A 20,015-nucleotide genomic window follows, 5' to 3' on the forward strand; every position below is an offset into this window, starting at 1 on the left:
TTAATACTGCTACTCTTTCAAACGAACACCCCTAACTGTAAACAATACTGCTATTCGTTTCAAACGAACAACTCTAACCCGAATCAATACTACTACTCATTTCAACCCTAACGGTAATCAATACTGCTACTCGTTTCAAACGAACAAGCCTAACCCTAATCAATACTGCTACTCATTTCAAATTTTCTCACCGTCAATTCACCGTACTCAAAAAGGTAAAATTTGATTTCCTCGGTTCTATTATTATTTAATAAACAAAATAATTCAATTAAATTGAAAATCTAAATCTTTATGATTTAAAAATTTTAAATTTATTTCTATAATTTGGTAAAATCTTGTAAATATTTATTAAATTATAGAAAGTAATTCTAAATTTTAAAATTAAAAAAAAAAAAAAAACTTTTTTTCTTTTAAGTTAATTTGTTTTAAAAGGCAAGAAATAGAAAACTACGGACGCAGCAATTTAACGGTTAAAGAAAAAGAAAAAAAAAAAAAAAAAAAAAAAAAAAAAAATAAAAAAAAAAGTGTTCGTTATTATGTATGCACAGAAATTAGAGAAGGAGCGATGAAAAGAAAAAAGGATTGATCGCTCTCTCTCTCTCTTCTTTCTCTCTCTATCTCTCTCCCAAGAACCAAAAAAGTGAAAGAAAAAAAAAAATCATTCTTGGCTTCGGTCAGTTCCCTTTCCGTTCCCTTTCGTACTTAAATTGATCATCCTGATTTTGATTTTAAACAATACCTGCAATTTCTTGTCTCGATTGTTCGCTAATTTTGAGCTTTAGGGTTCTTTTCCATCGTTAATGTAATGGATTTTGTTGATTTTTGAGTCTTTGATTACAACCCTTTTTTTAGTGCGATTCTGGTAACGGAATTTGTTCTTTTGTTTGGTTTTTTCAGGCATCGTTGATAATTTTTCTGGGTATTTCGCTGGTTGTAATCTAATCGTCTTTGAAGTTTAAACGCGTTTGATCGCGAAATTTGTTCATGACTCCAAGGTACTTGATTTTGGTTTGAGAGCGCGTTTTCTTCTTTTTTCTCCAGATTTTCTTGGGAATTGGGGTTTTGTTGTTGGATTGGTGTGAGTCGTTGAAGATTAGCCAAGAAATGCAAGGAATTTTGCGATCTATTTTCTTTTGGTTTCTTTTTTCAAATACGATATGGGTATAAACTGAGGCAGTATTTTGGAGTTTTTTTGAAAAGAGAACAAATGGTTTTGTTAGCACATGTTAATCGCTAGAGTACTGCATGGCTATTGATTTAGCAGTGAATAGATTGAAGTTTCTTGAATTGATTTTTGATGAGTTTTTCTTACCGGCCTTGATAACTTGAAGCTAGATTTTTCAACATGGGCTGCAGTTTCTGGTTGTGATATTGCTATCATTTGAGGTGTTTCTGTTAAAGTTCTTTGTATCTTTTGTGCTTTTGATTGCTAGAAGTTTCCCATATATGATGGTTTATATTCGCATGGATGATGGGATTCTGGATGTTTGCGCTGGGTTTGGAATGGCATACAACGTTTTCTATCTAAAAGAGGGAGGTTAATAGAAGAGAGAGCTCAGATTTACTGAACATAATATCTTCACCGAAGTAAAGTTTTTCCTTGGGATTTTTTTAATCCCATTTTGTTTCTGATCATTATATTTCTGGATCATGATCACTAACACGTTTCGGTTTTATGATCTCGCTTAGAGATCCTAGAATGCTTGTCTGTTGAGGGGAACGTCTATGCCATTAGATTCTCTGCAGGAGTTTGAATAGGCGGACTAAGTTTATAAGCATATGCTTAGTTGGTTACCTGAGTGTTTAATCTCCAAGATTATTTCTGGATTATGTGGGGCGGTGGCTACTCGGTAGACATTGTTTGACTTGGTGGGTACATCTTTCAGTTATGGTTTTAATTTAGGCCTTGAGGGTTTAGTAAGAGGAGGGTTTTCTTTTTTCTTTTTTACTGTCATTTGCTGTTTGGTGTTCCATTCCAGATTATGATTTTCTTTCTACCATCTTGTTCTCCTCTTCTACCAAAAAGATAGTTATCCATAAGTTCTTTTTGCTGTTTTTTTTCTTTTTGAATCCTTTTTTTGGTTGAACTGTTGTGCATGTTTTTGGAATTTCACATGAAAATAATAGATGTTCTTGGCTGATTATCCCTGAATGTCTGCTGTGATTTTGCCACAATTTTCCATCTCATTCTCCTTTAGTTTTTTACCAGTAGGCGTGCTTGCCTCCATCACTCATGTTATTTCTTTTATGAACTAATGACTTTTACAGCAGACAGTTTTAAGATATTTCTTCTGACAAGCTTTTCTTTAATATTGTTTTTTTTCCCCCCCTTCAATGAGCAGGTAGATTTTGTATATCATTTAATTTCGAAATCAATATGAGGCAGAGGTTACCGCGCACTAGTCAGATGGTTGATATGGAAATGGATCGACAAGGACAGAATTATCTTCATGCTGAGCCCTCCATCATTCTGCCAGGCACATCTAACTTCCCTCAGCAGAGTATACCTGCAATGGTTACAGCTTCAGGGAATGCAGCAAATCCTGAGGCTCATTATCTTCCCGATCCTTACGAAGGTCCTATGTTACATGGTTTAAATCAGTACAGTGGTGTTCAACATCATCATAGTATAGGTTTAAGTACTGCAGCTCCTGGAAACTATTATTACTCTTATGTTACTCCGCCATCTAGTAATGGGTTGTTACCTGCACCTCTAAATCATAATGTAACCGACCAGCTGCCATCTGCTAGCAATTATGGGGTCCTTCAAACTTCTTCTGATGGCTATGGTAGGAGGGCATATTTTGTGGATGAAGTTAGTGATCCACACAAGAGAAAGATTACAGAAGGTATTCCTGGGAATGTTCAACACTTGAATGGTCTGGCCAGCTCTAGTTCTTCAGTGCATTTGTCGAATTCAAGGCATCCCGAAGAGGTTGCTATGGTTGAAGCATCATCTTTTCCCCCACCTCAGAGTAGATGGAATGGACCTCGGAATAGTGTTAGAGCTGGATCAAGTGGACCTAGGCGCGACTCTCTTCTACCACTTGACCATAATCATACAACTCTTGGAAATAATAGGGGTCAACACCTTCAGCCTGCAAATTCTACTTTCTGGTTGGACCAACACTTACAGGCTAATTGTGGCAATAGAAACGCTTCATCTTGGAATCAACCCTCTACTGCACCTTTCATGCAAGGTATCTTTTCCTATATTAATATTTGTCATGTTCTGTTGGACAGAATCTTTTTGCAGCATGCTGTTAGTTGAGTGTACTGTCTTTTTGTGGCCATTAGTAGAACATGGGTATTTTTTTAGTAACGAGATGAATTTGGGATCCATCACAAATCCTAAAGAGTTCATTATTCAAACAGTTTTTCTCTAGTAAAACGATGTGATGTTTTAACATCAAGAGTATTTTTTTTAACACCATTCCCAAACAACACCTTAATCTCTAATGGTCATGAATTTTAGGGATCATCTATCATAAAACTTACATATCATGTGTTAATGTAGCTGCTTTTGATTGTGCAAATAATTGTTAAAGTAACATATATATATATATATATATATGTAAGCCTGCTGTTATGTATTCGACAGGAACTAATACAAATGGAGGTTTGTTGGAAACCATGAATTTGGGTGTGTACGGATATCATGAAACGGCGGGAAACAGGAATTCTAGAAATGTTCAACATCCTTCCTTAAACCATGGCCAACATATTCACAATCACCCATCTACAGTCGTGCAAAGAATTAGAGGCCAAAATTTCCAGTACTACCCCCAAGTGACGGCAGCTTCATACGGATTTCCTTTGAATTCTTCATATGGCACCATGAATCCTCATAGTCTGGACATAGGGCGTAGGCAACAAGGGCCAGTTGCACCTACTAGCCATGGGCTGCACCGGCTTCCACGAGTGAATGTTGCTGCTGACACTACAAATAGACATCACAACCTTCCTCAGTTGAGATTCTTGCAGGCTGATGTAATGTTTTTTTCCCCATATACCAATTTCTTCTTTCTCATAGTTTATGTCCTTTTGTTGGTAATCATGCTATCACATTATAAAATGAGCAAACTGGTTTTTGCAGGAAGTTGCATTACTGGAAATTCCCGACTTATATGAAGTGGGGAATTCTGTTGACCATCACAGGGACATGCGATTGGATATAGAGGACATGTCTTATGAGGTAAGCTATTAATTGTAAGTTTGGTCCATGAGCTAGAATGTTATATTTTTTTAAAATTATAAAATTTGTGCATGTAGTAGAGATAAAAATTACATGAGTGAAACATAACGAATTTGTTATTTAAATAATCGAACCTGTTCAAGCTAGAAGTTCTTGTTTTAACATAACTAGGAACCAAGAGGCGCCTTACCTCGCCCTTGGTGTAGGCGAGTACCTTGAAAATGCTGAATCATGTTTTGCTTCTACCTTATATTTTTTAAAGAAGGCTATGACTTGATTTGACTTAATATGGAAACAGGCATGGATTTAATCAATACAAGGTACATGACAGAGGGTTTGTTTATGCAGGAACTTCTCGCTTTAGGGGAGCGAATTGGGAACGTCAGCACTGGGTTAACAGAGGAAATCATTAAAGCCCAATTGAAGACGAGGAGCTTTGTATCATCTGTAACAGTTGTTAATCTGGAGGAGGAGGAGGAGGAGGAGGAGGAAGAGGGTTCGAGTTCGGATCAGGACGCCGATTACTGTATCATTTGCCAGGTAAAAGCTAATGCGCCTTAGAGCCTGTTTACTACATTTTTGGTTCTGAGTCATTTGAAGTTATCTAAGTAGTAACATTGGTTCTACAGGATCACTATCAGAACCATGAGAAAATTGGAACGCTCGATTGCGGACACGAGTACCATGCAAGTTGCTTAAAGAAGTGGCTGATTGTCAAGAATGTCTGTCCCATCTGCAAATCAGAAGCATTGGTGACGGTTCGAAAGGAACGATGACTATCGAGCGTTCCCCTTACAAATCATCTATCTATCTATCAATGCAGTTAGCTGATGTTTTGTTGACTTTTGTATATGTACTTGCATATAAATATATATGTATGACTTAAAAAGTAACTGTCCAGCTCATTTTATTTGTTGGCTTCCAGAATATGGATCCTGTTGTATTTATAAAAACATTGTACAGACTTGTTTCTTTATCATCTTCTGTGCTGTACTTTTCATATTTAAAGCACATTGCTCAATTATGTACACTCCATGAATTTGCAAGATTTATGATCTTTGCAGGATATAATGTGATGCTCACATTTGTAAATGGGACAGCTTCAGATTGATTTTGTTGCTGCTCAAGTATAATACAATTGTATATTCTTCCATTACTTTCCATGGACTTCAGATTGTTCAATCTGTGTTCTTGGATTTGATTTTGTTTTGGTTTCTTGAATTCTTGTCTCTTGTTTTGGTTTCTTGAATTCTCGTCTCTGCTTTCGATGTTTTAGAATTTTTTTGGTCTCTGCTTTCGATGTTTTAGAATTTTTTTGTTTCACATTTTCAAGTTAGAAATGGTTAGGTATCAATTTGAGCATAAATGAGCTGCTAAAACCTTAGATATTAGGTTTTTAAGATCGAACATTCTTGTTTTTCCTACCACTAGAAAGAACCATGACAGTACTTCCTAACAAAGAGACTACATGACGAACCTGATCATCCTATAAAATTCAAATAGACATACACCTGATCATCCTATAAAATTCAAATAGACATACACCTGATCATCCTATAAAATTCAAATAGACATACATGAGACAAGATAAGATATGAATAAGGTTGCAAGATCAATTTCTCCGGTCGTAACCTCTACGACCGGTGGAGTGATTTTATTAAAAAAAAAAAAAAAAATCAACAAAACTTGATCATCCTTTTCCAGAAATCCCATACAAGAGAATCAAAAGTTAGGAAGTCATTTAACTCAAACTTTCGTCGATGTCAAAATCCCAACTACTCGGATGAAAACCATTCCTCCAATGGATGTGTATATACCAATCTCCAATGGGGAAACTCAGTTGGCAAAAGAAGATTTAAAGTAAAAATTATTGTGCACAAAGAGATGTGTAAATAATAAAGATTTGAAGGAAAACTATTGACTATATAATTTAGAATGGAGTTGAAACGAATTATTCATGTGCTTCTTTAAAAACAATAACAAGTGCTTATCGTTTTGCTTATCTAAAAGGCTGTAAACCTCTACCACATATTTGTGGTTGCTACCATACATATGACATGCGCATGCTGCTTTGTAAGTCAAAAGCTCCAAAGAACCTGTTGCATTTACCAAAGAACAAAATTATTGAAAAGAAAGCAATCTTCATTCACAACAAATCTACTTCTTAGGATGTAATGAGTACATGTTGAATACGTTTTTTTTTTTTTGGGGTTAGAGTTCAACATGTAAAGGAGTTTCGAATTTTTGAATTTTTGGTCATGGTATATGGGTTGAGTCTACCTCTAACATCTTAGTCGAGAATATATATTTTTACCGATTGAACTACGCTAGATAAGATAGCCCTTCTAAGCATCTACATGATACTAAAACTATAAAGACCCAAATGACTATGAAGGTGTGAAGGGTAAGTACCAATGAAGTAACACTAATTTAACCCTTAGTTAACCTTAACACTAAATCATTTAAACCAAACAGCAACATAAGAACCGAAAATAGCATAGAAATGGAAGTTTAAAAACTTTGCACGTACCATCTGAAGTTTCTGATGTAATATTACAGCAGAAATGGTGCGTCAGCCACCATCGACAACGCAATCTCCATGCGTTTCTCAAGTTCTTTTCAGTAAACAACTTAAGGTTACAGTTAATATTCAAAGAGGACCTCAGCTTATGTCCACCACTCCCAATTGAACATGCTGCTGATACTCTATCCTCTTCAATTTGAGAAAGTTTTAGAAAACACATAGCCAACTCTCTCCATGTATCATATTCTGCACATGTACCATCTAAATGCAAAGCTATCATTTCCAAAAGAGATTCGAGACTGTAATTTCCTGCATTTCCAATAAAAAATTGAAGTGAATCAGAAACAAAAAAAAAAAAACAAAGTTCCAAGACAAGATTTCAAGCAATCACATCGAAGGCAAGCTGATTATCTCCATCACACCACATACAATACAACAATCACGCTAACGTGAAAACATTATCATCTTTTCATGAAATAATTCACGTTGTTATTCTTACTGTAAAAATGTAAATTCAGTCACGGTGAGGACTAAAAATTTGAGAACTCTAAAGGAGTTTTATTTCCAAGGATTAGGCAACCACAATGGTAAATTTTTGCGTTCATGTTATGACAAGCATTCCATAGATAACTGGCTGGGGTGAAGAAGAAAAAATAGAAAAGTATTGACCTTCAGGTAATGAAACCAGAATACACTATTCTATAAGATAGCTTTTCATGGTCAGAACTATTATATATTATAAACAAGCATTAGAGACTACACACCGTATCTATGTGTGAGGAATTCAACCACAAATTATCATCTCAGAATCTCAAATTTGTAACTCTCCTTGAGGTCTAATAGTTCATATAGAAGACTGTTCTCAGCAGTTAACATACCGTTTCTATGCATGTGAACAAGTTTCCCCAGTGAATGACAACATGTTGGATCCTTCTTCAATATCTTCTCGTAACAAGTCGAAAGCAAGAGAACGTTACTATGATCAAAATGTTCCACAAGTGCAGCCCTCAATCTGCAGAATTTCTAAATCAATATTTATTTAAAGGTAAGACGCCTTCAAACCTATGTTATAAGTGATTTGACGGATTACACTCAGTTCTTATGTTTCTTTGTGTGTGTGTGTGTGTGTGTGTGTAATTTTCATAGAGAAACAGGCTTCCATTTTAATGAGTCAACATGGAGGCAACAGAAAATAAAGAAACGAGCCCCAACTCTCGATAATTAAACACAGGATAATTATAAATAGATTAGAGGATACGTGACCATTTACTATTTTGATCCCATCTAAAAAGTTCCCAATCTCTTTAACATATGATTTCTGAAATAATCAATTTCAAACACTAAATGCAAAATAGAGAACAAGGCCTTGAGCAAGTTTTAGTACCTGAAGGGAAGTGTTGCATTGGAGTCGCGACATATATTTTCCATTTCATCGAGTGCTTTGTCAACTCGACCACCAATCAACAACAACTGAAATTTGTACATCAAAGAGAGAGATGAGCATACAGAAGAAATTGATTTTGTGAATGATCTAACAAATTTCATGCATGACAATCAAAAGAAGAATTTCCTTCCCCAGAAGAACTTCAGAGACAAGAGAGCAGATGCTTTTCTGAGATAACGGGGAGGGTTCTTTGGCAGGTTGCTTTTTTGGCTATGCTGTGAAACATTTGGTTTGAGATAACCAAGAGAAATTTTAAGGGGCTTGGTAGAAGTGCGGAGTTAGGCTGACTTAAATGCTTTCACATATCTACAACTAGAGAGTTATGTAATTGTCCTTTGTTTCATTTTTAAGGACAAGAGATCTTATAGTAATTTTCTTCTGCTTTTGGTCTACTTGTTTGTCCCTTATGTAACCGGCTTCCTTCTTTGTCTTGCCTATTCATCTTAATGTTAGTTTGGTTAAAGAAGAAAATGGAAACGAGAAGTTCGGGGATTGAGCATCTAAGAAAGAGGAATAAGGCACTCTTAGCAAACGTGTGCCCAGAACATTCTCAGGTCCAAACAAATTGGGGCACAATATTCTCCAGCGTAGAGGGGCAACAAATGAGATCCATGAAGGCTCTAGAAGTCATTGGCGGTTAGTTGTCAAAGTAAAAAAGAGATTCTATTGTAGGGCTTTTGGAAGTACACTACCCTGTTCGAGATTGGAGGCTGCCTATTTGTCCTTTAGGTTGTTTTGTTGGTTGCAGCTTCCATGAATCAAAGTTCAGTTTCTTATCCAAAACTAGAGACACTTGATTGTAGTAAATTGAAAGCTAATCTTAGAAGATGGAAGCAAAAACAGTTTATAAGAAGACCTTATGGTGATTAGATCAACCACGCTCAATGTCCCTTTTCCGAGTTTCAAAGTGACAACAGTACAAACAGGTAACATTTCTTTTTTATGATTATGGTGAATTAAAGAGCCATTCATGCTTGCCTTCGAATTTTGTGATGCACGTTGGATCCTCCACATATACATTTTTTTAAAATTGAGGTGGAGAATAAAATAGTAAAGTGGATATTGTAATAGAGAAGTGGGCAATCAAACGGGCATTCTTATTAAGAGTTCGTCCCATTTCCAAGCAAAGGCAACATTAAGTAGTTATAAGAATAACATAATCATGCAGAGCATTAGTCAGCAATCTATCCATAAAACTTTCAAGTAATGGATGAATTTAAAAGAAGCCGCTAAGCTTAAGGGGGATATTGCGATGTGAATGTAATTAGTTTTCATGTTAGACTTGTTTAAAAAGTTAGTGTCGGTTTCCAGTGGTTACCTATAAGATACCAAATATTATCAAAGAATCACCTAAACTGAATACAATTTTGACAACTTAGGTTTGCCTTACCTGTATAAAAGGAAGTAAGGCAACCAATATTGGTGGATTTGAGTTGAGTGCAAGTTCTAGATGCTTCACTGCGTCCTTATAATAGTCATTCAGAAACTCGCCGCATAAACTAAGGGCATTCTCCCAATTCTCAACGGAAGATGGCAAATGTAGAGGCAACAACAGTGGATCCAAACCCTCTGTGGCAACAAAAAAAGGTATTAATTTTTTTTTAGTAAACTTGTAATCGTGAATTCATCAACTGACATTTTCATAACATTATAAATGAATTTAAAAAAATAGAGAATAGATATCAACTTAGGGCTAAAAAAATTATAACGTACAGAAGATCACATTTGTAAATGATGGCTTTCTTCTGTAGCCATATTAATGATCACAGATCAGAATAATAATCAGGTCATTGATACTCAACTTACATGCCAGTCCCTCATAGTTATATGACAAATCGAAGTATAGAATATGTGTGTACGCGTGCATAGATATAAACAAAAAACAAAAATATGAGCAATATTACTAAACAGAAGCAACAAAGAATAAAAATATTCAAACACTTTCACATGTTGGTAACCTAGATAGATAAATGAATTGGAAGCGCAAAAGTTTCCAACAGAATAACGAATCCAATTATGAGAAGCATGAAAAATAGAGAAGGTTTAAGATCACATAATTACATAATTTTAAACTTACCAAGAGCAGAAAAAATTGAAACACAGTGCTGATAATCTCCATTATCTGAGAAAGAGACTTCGTTTTCATCTTTTTCCACAGAACTCACATAAAAATCTAGTGGCTCAAACTTTTGGGGATGATTTTCCACTTTTATTTTATGATCATCCTCAAAAGAAGCTTCTGTGTGACCCTCACTATCAACACGAATTAATTTACGATCCATGACGGAAGTCTCTGAATGACTCTGATATGAAGCACCATCTCCACGAGAGTTGCTAACAGAACACCCATCTGAGTTTAGAATCATCCTATCTGATCGAACTGGGGAGTGATACTGGAGAGAGTCCCTCCACTGAATCTCTTCTGGAAGTGTAGAGAACCACAGCTGCCGAAATGTCAATCCTATAATCATATTTGACATTGGATCATTCACAGAATCATGCTCTTGCATAAGGCTGACATAAGAAAAATAGCATAATTAGTTAGATTAAAGCCTTTCATTTCTGGTTATTCCGTAACATCCAACAATACGTTCTTATATAAGCCAACTCTGGATAATTTGTATAGTATAAAATGTTCGTGGGTTCTTTTTGCATTTTAAATGGAAATGGTTGTTAATTATGAACGGATACATAGCTCAACCATTCATAAACTCATAAAATTGGAAACACCCTCCAAGTGGACAAATGATATGGCTAATAACTAATAAGATTTCAATACCTGCCTTGGTTAAACGTTTCAACCAAATAAGGTTCTAATAAATAAAGCAAAACTTGCATGCATGCCACATATACACAAATTATATGGCCAGTCTGAATACCATACCATAAAGCAGCCTGATGTGCATCCTCCGTGCTTCCTTCTTCGAGGCAGAAAAGAATGAATTCTACATGGACCATAAATCTGTCCTGTAAACGTTGGAAATCTAGGAATAAGCATGCAAACAGTCGGGAAAAACACATCTTCTCTAAATGAAGCATGCATAAGATAGACCAATTTCTAGTCAGCTATCCTCTCAAGGACGGAGCCGAGGTTCATTACCCAAAACAATTCCAGTATTTCTCTCCTTTTCATGTGTTCTGTGTCAGAAGAAGTTAGCAGACCATTTTATTTTCTTCCTTTTAGTTTGTACAACTCACTCACTATGAAGCTCTGAAAAATCTTTATGGGATGTTTCACTTTCCAGGGGCCATTTCCTAAATGTGAAAGCTACTCTAAGGTTGATTCTTGGGAGATGTCCGTTTGAAGAAATAAGTTGAAGTTCTAATGGAGTAACATAGTATGTGCACTCTATTGGAGAGTTGGGTTGAATTCCAATCCTTTGTTCTCTTTCTTGTTTAAATGAAAAGAATTTTCTGTGGTGCTTTAATATAGTTGCAATCGGAAAGTCATTAGAGTGGAAGTAGTCTTCATTATGTGGTAAGGGTTTCAAGTTCTTTCTTAACGACTTATTAACGTTATTCTACATTCAGGAACAAACCAAGAGGCAAAATATAGTTGAGATGGAACTTCAATTTTATTAAACAAAGTGTACAAGATTTCCGTCATAACAACTTTTTATAAGTCAATAATCAAGACAGATGAATTTAAGCCATTAACTTTAGGTGAAATCCCAAGGTTATGTGTGGAAGTTGTATAGTTTTATTGTATAGATTCAAGGTATGTGCCTCTAATAAACATGATTTTTTGTTTCCCTCCCTGGCTGTAGGTCAATTTATAACACGGCAAAACACAAATCAATCTCTCCTCTTAAAAAAAATGAAGATGCTGATGACAATAGATAAAATAAATAAATCAAATGTTGGGACTCCATAGAATGAGATGAGACCACAGGTCCAACTCCAATCAAAGGATCAAAGAGATACGATATATCTTCAACTAGTCGAAAACAAAAATATCCATGTCGTAAAGCAAAGAAATTTAAGAAAAACCCCTCGATTTCATAACTTATTGACCTCCCTCTTTCTTATATTTATCATTCTTCCTACTTCATTCAAATTTCAAGCACATTGGATGCCACAAATTATTAAACTACTTTAACAACAGAGATTAAATGCAATTTTCATTATTCATGGTTATCATATAATCTTGCCAACAATTGGAGAAAAAGGATAAATCATCGTGGAATATGCAATGTTCCCTTTAAGACAAGTAAGAATTTCTACAGCCCATACCTCAACTGGCCAACGCTTCATTGATCCAATCTTCCTCATCCAATTGTCATAAATGTGTTTGATCCTATTTGGTCTCATACGATCACCTTCTATATGCTTAAGAAGCTCCATTGAAACCTAAAACAATTTTAGTCATACTCAGAAAATCTCATACTAGAGGAACCTAACTTGGTACATCAATGCCAGAGTCTATGAATTGAATCAAATGCGAGTGGTTGTGACACCACCAAAACCCCACACAACACACAAATTATATGTAAAAGGTACATGCACAATAACCAAAATGAGAATAGCTCATTCGTTAACGCATACATCCTCAACTAAGAAGTTAACAGTTCAAATCCCTCGACTAACAAGCTGAAGTAAAAAAACAAATGTACATGCACAAAACACTTCATTCAATAATGCATAGTACAGCAATTTACTTCATAAAACAGATATGATCCAGTAAAGAAATAAATAACATAGAACTGAAAAGGGACTAGATGAACAACATAAAGAGTCCGTATAAAGCAAATCCACCACCAAAAGATGAATATTTAAAATATCCCCTGCATAACCCCTCCCCCTAGCATTATACAGTTATCTCTGTTTCTAATCTAAGACATACACAAAAGTACTTTACAGAGTAAGGTCACCAAGTTCCAATATTGAGCTACATAAGGCTCATGCCAGTCTCCATCAACAAGAAAGCTTGGTCTGTTCTTACTATCACAAAGGGTGCAAGAACCACAAACTCAACTGGATCTGTTCTACCGGTTGTACGACTGTGTAAAAGAGCTCTAAAGTATATTTTACATATATGATAGATTATAATTCCTTCACCTCCCTTTCCATTTGAAATATACATAGTTAATGAAATTGTATGCAAATCAATAGAATTAATATAGATATCAACAAATAGGCGTGAATATATTACCGAATACTTCAAACGATTCCTAATAGGAGATCTATCCCGCAAAGTCCCTTTCAGTAACATGCTCAATACACCACTTGCTTCCACCCAGTTTTGCTGCATCATAAGTTTGCGCAAGACATTGCGCAATGTAGTTCGATTTTCTGCCCTCAACATCTTCGGTCCAATCCCCAGAACAAACGATGGCTTTGTCAAAGCCAATGTAATTTTTCTCATTGCCGCTGCTCGCCGGCCATCATTACTACCGTCAACTGCTGTATCAGGCTTTCTTTTCCGACCAGTGGATCTTTCAGAACCATATTCAGCTTCCATCACAAGCGTATCCCCCATTAATTCTGGTTCCATTCTTCCAAAAATCCGCCTCAGTCGTACTTGCAATAGCAAAGGTATTACGTGCTAGAGGTCAGCTTCGAAAACGGAGCTCAAAAGTTGAACTGGCCGGTCGGTTTAAGGTTCGGTTAGGGCAGGGAGCCGTGTAGGAGCGGCGAGAAGCGGAGAGCCAGTGGCGGCGGCGGTGGTCTGTAAAATCGTGAAGGTAAAGAGTTAGGCGGGCAAGGTGAACGCGGAACCGAGCATTTTGTTTTATTATTATTATTATTAATTTTTTTTTTTAAAATCGATTCTATATTTTTTTTTGTTTAATCAAAATCTAAACTAAATCCTAAATATATCCACACAAAAAAAAAAAAAAAAAAAAAAAAAAAAAAAAAAAAAAAAAAAAAAAAAAAAAAAANAAGCACGAAATTAAAAATAAAAATAAAAAACTTATCAAATATAAATTAAAGTTCCATAACTTATTAAATATAGTTTAAATTGAAAGACTAAATAAATATTAAATTTATAATTTAACTAAGTATATATTTTAATTTTTTGACATATTTTATAAATATAATGTAATTTTTATACTCCATAAAAAGCTTATTTAAATTTTTTAAATAATATGTAATTTTCGTAATACAGTAATCTCAACGGTCAAATTTTGGTGGAATATGTAGATTTCAATGATATTTAAAAAAAACGGATTTTTTATTATGGCAAAAATGAAAATAAATATTTTACTTGCGAGAATAAATCTTTATAAACAAATTTAACTTATTATATCTAGTTCTGATATAATTTGTAACAACCTAACTGATTTTGATATCATTAGTAACAACCCAAACTCTTATACAAACTCATTGCTATCAGATATTGTTCGTTTTGGCCAGTTATGTATAGTCGTCAATCTCATAGTTGTCTGTCACGAAAAATTATCTACACTTTTTTATATGGAATGCTTCTTTCACATCTTCGAGATCTCACGTTGTTATTTTTAATAATAAAAAAAAATAGTATCTAATGTATAATACGAAGGAGAAGAAGAAAAAAAAAAGTCACCTTAAATACAAATGATTACTCTACCGAAGTTAAAACAAGCACGATCAGTATAAAAAAGAATGATTCTCGAACTCAGTATGAGTGACTCAATCGCATGTGTTCGACTGAGTATACATCCACGAAATTGTAAAATCTATTATGAGACTTTAGTTTCGGTCGATAGTGCTTGTTAGCTCTGTCACCGATCCTTTTGGCAACCCGACTGAAAAAATGTAACGACACAACTTGTACAGTAGGAGATTTTTCTAAATCGAACATGTCGATGTTTAATTTATGAATACACAGTGGGACGTTTGGGACGTTTAGAGTTCAAAATAATTTTATTGACTAAAATCTAATTGGTCTCGTTTTAATAACTTAATGAGTTTGGTGACGCACTTTAATAGATAACTACAATTTTACCAATGTCAACCTTTTGAAATAATTGAAAATTTATCGTTTTTCTTAAAAAAAAAAATAATTAATTGAAAACAAATAATTTGACGATTATTATTAATAAAAATGAAATCTTGCTATAAAGGATAAAAACGTCAATTTGATTCAGATTTTAATATAAAAAATAATTAAAAAATTAAAAGATATTTAAAGATAAATTTAATATACATTATATATATATATATATATATATATATATATATATATATATATATTATGAAATGATTAATTGGGTATTAAAGTAATATAAATAATTTAAAAGCGTGGAACTGAAAAAAGATCCAAATGGGTTGTTTTTACCATATAAATTCAATTTCAAGTTCATCTCTATCTTTTAACATGGTGAGCTTGAGCTTCTTGAACACGTCATGACGTGATTTCGATCGTGAATCTAGTTGCGTGGGGGAATCACCGATCACTGGAACCGCCGCATGTTCTCAGGTGCCGTTTTCCGGTTTCAATAGTCTCCACAATCGATCATCATCTTCATCTGCTTTTTATTCTTCTTCACTTTCAATGGCTGCTCAATCGGTCGGCGAAATGGACGGCGGAAATTTCCCTTCGGACCTCGCCTACCAGTCCGGCTTCAACAATCATTTCTCGTCGGAGGCGATTCCCGGTGCTCTTCCTCAATTGCAAAACAGTCCTCTGATATGCCCTTACGGCCTCTATGCTGAGCAGATCTCTGGCACTTCCTTCACATCCCCTCGCAAGGTCAACATGTGCAGGTACTCTTTTGTATTCTAGTGTTGTCGGTGTGGTTTTTCTGGTTTTGGTGTCTTTTTTGTGTACGCATTTCGGTTTTTGGTGCGCAGTTGGCTGTATCGGATTAAGCCGTCGGTCACGCATGAACCGTTTAGGCCTCGTTTGCCTAAAAACGAGAAGTTGATAAGTGAATTTAATGCGTCAAATTGTTCATCGACTCCAACTCAGCTAAGGTGGAGACCGGCGGATGTTCCTGATTCACCGCTGGATTTCGTTGATGGTCTGTACACTGTTTGTGGAGCCGGCAGTTCGTTTCTTCGGCATGGTTTTGCTATTCACATGTAAGTATGTAATCAGTATTCCTTCTACGGTTTCTTAGCTTTGAATCTTTTTCTAACAATCAGTAAATTTTTTATGGGGAGGTATTATTTGTCGGATTTATCGGTGGGATATTTTGTCAGAGCAGAAAATATGATCTCTTAAGTTCGACTCTCTTTTTCCCACCATGGGGGTCGTTCGTTACCAACGCGAAACAGTACAAATTTTAAACATCGTGTTTACGAGTATTGATCCCCCCCAATAAATAATATTCTCGATACCTTTTTCTGGGATTTGGTGGGGAAGAAAGCAATAAAGATACCCTTTCACACTGGTCATTGGTTGAATGCTATGACTGAAACAGTATTGATCATTTGTATAGGTACACAGCCAATAAGTCAATGGAGAACTGTGCGTTCTGTAATGCTGACGGCGACTTCTTGATAGTCCCTCAGAGTGGAAGTGAGTTATTGTTGGTAGTTACTTTCATTGAAAATTATGAACGTAGTGGGCTTCAATCTGAGTATTTTTATTCGGAAAATCTAGTTAGTTTTAGATTCATTGCACGAACATCTTGTGCGGTCTGTAAAGCTGATTCCTTATAGTGAAAGAGATGTAAAGCTGATTCCAATTCTATGTTTTCAACTTTTGGGTACATACATAATCCTCAACTGTCTTTGCATTATCTTGTCATTGAGTTATGTAAGTCTCTGCTGTATATTGAATCTGAAGGAAACTATATTCCTGTCTTAAAAGTTTTAAGGAAACAGGATCAAACTCTTATAGAATATTCTTATTCCATAGGGCTGTTGATTATTACCGAGTGTGGAAGACTGGAAGTTTCTCCTGGTGAAATAGTGGTTTTACCTCAAGGTTTTCGCTTTGTTGTTTATCTGCCTGATGGTCCATCACGTGGCTACGTAGCTGAGATTTTTGGCAGTCATTTTCAGCTTCCTGATCTCGGACCAATAGGTATCTAACCTCTTATTATCTTCTTGACAGCCATTTATTTAGGTTTTGACCACATTCTTTTCCTTTTTTTCCCGAACATCGGGAAATGGTTTTCTGAGTTTTGCATTTTCAACTAATGTAATATTGAGGGCTAAGTTCATTGACATGTAGGTGCTAATGGTCTTGCTGCACCAAGGGATTTTCTTGCCCCTGTAGCCTGGTTTGAAAATATTTCTCGGCCCGGTTACACAATTGTGCAAAAATATGGTGGGGAATTGTTTACTGCGATACAGGACTTTTCTCCCTTTAATGTAGTTGCCTGGCATGGTAATTATGTTCCCTATAAGGTGGGTGTTGCATATGCCATTGAGTATTGCTTAACTTTGGTTTCTTTTTGTGGAATTAAAAATAAGTTTGTCTATACTTTCTTTCAGGCTTTTTGCTATTTATGTCTTATTATAGACTAATGTTTCTTATCTTTGCACGTGTGTGCCAATTCCACCTGAATATAACTGAATGTTGATCCTTCTCCTTGCAGTACGATCTTAGTAAGTTCTGCCCTTACAATACTGTGTTATTTGATCACAGTGATCCATCAATAAATACAGGTGCATACATAGAATGCCCTCATTTATTTCGCTTTAAATATACTGCTTTAAAATCCTTGACATTTCATTGAATTTCAAGTGTTTTATTCGCCTATCTGAATTATCATGTTGCTGCCCTGTTGTAGTATTAACGGCACCAACTGATAAACCCGGAGTAGCGTTACTCGACTTTGTCATTTTCCCCCCAAGATGGCTCGTCTCTGAACACACATTCCGTCCTCCATATTACCATCGCAACTGCATGAGTGAATTCATGGGTCTCATATATGGAGGCTACGAGGTAATTTTCATCGTCTCGTTTTTAGATAAAGAGACTGAATGAACCAAAATATTTAGGGAAGGAAGCGAAGTTGCATCTTTTATTATTACTCTACTTGCCTTATATGGTCGCAAAAGCCTCTCTTTGCCTGTTACCTTAATGATAATGCTGTTTCTAGGCAGAAAATTGGATCTGACCTCTCCCCCTTTACTTAGACAGGGTTCTAGTTTACATTTCAAGTGGATTGATTTTATTCCTGTAATGCATTTTTTTCCTTAGATCTCTAGAATTTCTGATTCATCTTTCAGGCAAAAGCTGATGGGTTCCTTCCTGGGGGTGCCAGCCTTCATAATTGCATGACTCCCCATGGCCCTGATACTAAAACATACGAGGTATGCAGTGCTTCTTATAAGTTCCATTAGTCATTTAATTTCCACCACATTCAAACTTTCTACCTCACAAGTTTCTCTGATGGCAATTAATTATAAATCCAAGCTCCCATCTTGAAGGTACAGCATGATAATATAAAGCATAGTCTTTCTTCTATAATTGATATGATTAGTAAAAAATAGATATATTTTATTGGTTAATTTTTTTTCGATACGATAAATATCAACAAACTTTCTATTCTTGGAAAGCCACAATTTTTTCTTTTAATATCCACGAGGCACTCATAGTTGTAAGGTATTTAATTCTAGATAAGTAGTCACCGTGGCTTGACCCGATTCCCTCTAGAACCTCTAAGCCCTTTATAGATTACATGATCCTTATTGTTGACCACTATGTCAACTCATGGAAGTTTACTTGGAAAGCTACAAATGGATCTTCTCATTCTTCCAACAGTGTATACTTTTAGTTTAATTGATCTTAGACCATTCCTTTTATGATTCGACGAAAAGTCAGTAAGCATTCTCTTGATTTAGGCCACTATTGCTCGAGGAAACGAGGCTGGACCTTATCGAATCACCGACACAATGGCATTTATGTTTGAATCAAGTCTGATCCCTCGCGTATGCTCTTGGGCTCTGGAGTCTCCATGCATGGATCATGACTACTACCAATGCTGGATAGGATTGAAATCTCATTTCACAAGTGAAGGAACAACTAGAGACATGGATCCACAGAAGGTAAAAACTGATGTTGAAAATGGAAGACAGACTGTGTAGATATAATGTTGGATGAACATCATGGATTTCATGAAAAGGTTTCCATCCAAAGTCATATAAGAATAAAATTATGAATCTTATAAAAAATAATAATAAATTATGATAAAATGATGAATCTTCTTGCTGTAACTTCTTTACTCTGGTAATGCCTACATTTGTTAATCTTTCAATAGTAAATATCTGATCTGACCTTAGCTCAAGGGAGGTCCCCCTTGCGCCTTGATTCCGTGCCTCTTCCCTTGTCCCTGATCTTTGGTATCGTCAAATGATTCTAGTATGGTCGGTAAAAATTTACTACCCATATGTGTTTTTTTTTTTCCTGTTTTTGTTTTTGTTTTTCCTTTTTTGAAGTCCTCTTTGAAGATATGGAGAAGGCTGATGGGTTAGAAGTCTACTTATGTTTGATAGAACTATTGCACAGATTTGTTTTCCAAGGTGTGGTTATTCTCTGTGTTCTGTTAAAAAAAAAAATTTTGGAAACTAAAAAGAATATGATTTTATGCAAATTCATTGATTATTTGAATTTTTTTGTCATTTTCATCCAAAAGTGTTATTTTTTACTTTTGAAAAAATCGTTAAAAAGAATATTTTCATTGCTTTTAATGAATTATAAAACGTAAACAAAATTCAAAATTGATGAAATTGTGCAATTATAAAAATTAGGTTTTTTCACATTAGTTTTTGTTAAAACTAGTAGATGAAATAGTAAAACGGTAGAAATTGTAGTAATTATTTATTCCTAATGTAGTTGGAAGATGATCATGATCAATCTTTCCATTCCATACTCATCAAAGATACAACATACCATTGTTTCGTCAATTTTTGATATCTGCAAGTGTTCGGCTAGATAGCACACATCTTGACTATTCTCACGAGACAACTGC

At 35.2% G+C, this 20,015-nt stretch overlaps 3 protein-coding genes across 7 annotated transcripts; 2 read left to right on the forward strand and 1 right to left on the reverse strand.

Moving 5' to 3' along the window:
• Positions 1-615: 615 nt before the first annotated feature.
• LOC111797797 (probable E3 ubiquitin-protein ligase ZFP1) lies at positions 616-5,287 on the forward strand. Of its 5 annotated transcripts, none has more exons than XM_023680874.1 (7): positions 616-673; positions 898-995; positions 2,343-3,200; positions 3,602-3,990; positions 4,097-4,195; positions 4,544-4,735; positions 4,825-5,287. In XM_023680874.1, the coding sequence occupies exons 3-7, from the start codon at positions 2,378-2,380 to the stop codon at positions 4,969-4,971; spliced, it is 1,650 nt and encodes a 549-aa protein (XP_023536642.1). In that variant the 5' UTR covers positions 616-673; positions 898-995; positions 2,343-2,377; the 3' UTR covers positions 4,972-5,287. The 5 variants fall into 5 exon arrangements, with proteins under 5 accessions (XP_023536642.1, XP_023536645.1, XP_023536643.1 ...); XM_023680875.1 differs by lacking the exon at positions 616-673 and adding an exon at positions 700-802; XM_023680877.1 differs by lacking the exon at positions 898-995 and having other exon boundaries at positions 634-673.
• An 810-nt stretch (positions 5,288-6,097) lies between these two features.
• LOC111797853 lies at positions 6,098-13,867 on the reverse strand. The gene is made up of 9 exons (XM_023680879.1): positions 13,316-13,867; positions 12,397-12,513; positions 11,048-11,130; positions 10,241-10,677; positions 9,554-9,732; positions 8,104-8,189; positions 7,598-7,731; positions 6,726-7,028; positions 6,098-6,291 (listed from the first exon to the last, which is right to left on the reverse strand). The coding sequence occupies exons 1-9, from the start codon at positions 13,655-13,657 to the stop codon at positions 6,110-6,112; spliced, it is 1,863 nt and encodes a 620-aa protein (XP_023536647.1). The 5' UTR covers positions 13,658-13,867; the 3' UTR covers positions 6,098-6,109.
• A 1,573-nt stretch (positions 13,868-15,440) lies between these two features.
• On the forward strand, positions 15,441-19,255 carry LOC111808776 (homogentisate 1,2-dioxygenase). Its single transcript, XM_023694947.1, has 9 exons — positions 15,441-15,852; positions 15,940-16,170; positions 16,530-16,609; positions 16,952-17,119; positions 17,270-17,445; positions 17,637-17,706; positions 17,832-17,986; positions 18,274-18,357; positions 18,889-19,255. The coding sequence occupies exons 1-9, from the start codon at positions 15,641-15,643 to the stop codon at positions 19,129-19,131; spliced, it is 1,419 nt and encodes a 472-aa protein (XP_023550715.1). The 5' UTR covers positions 15,441-15,640; the 3' UTR covers positions 19,132-19,255.
• Positions 19,256-20,015: the final 760 nt, after the last annotated feature.

Source organism: Cucurbita pepo, chromosome LG01, assembly GCF_002806865.2.
Source record: "Cucurbita pepo subsp. pepo cultivar mu-cu-16 chromosome LG01, ASM280686v2, whole genome shotgun sequence".
NCBI lineage: Eukaryota > Viridiplantae > Streptophyta > Magnoliopsida > Cucurbitales > Cucurbitaceae > Cucurbita > Cucurbita pepo.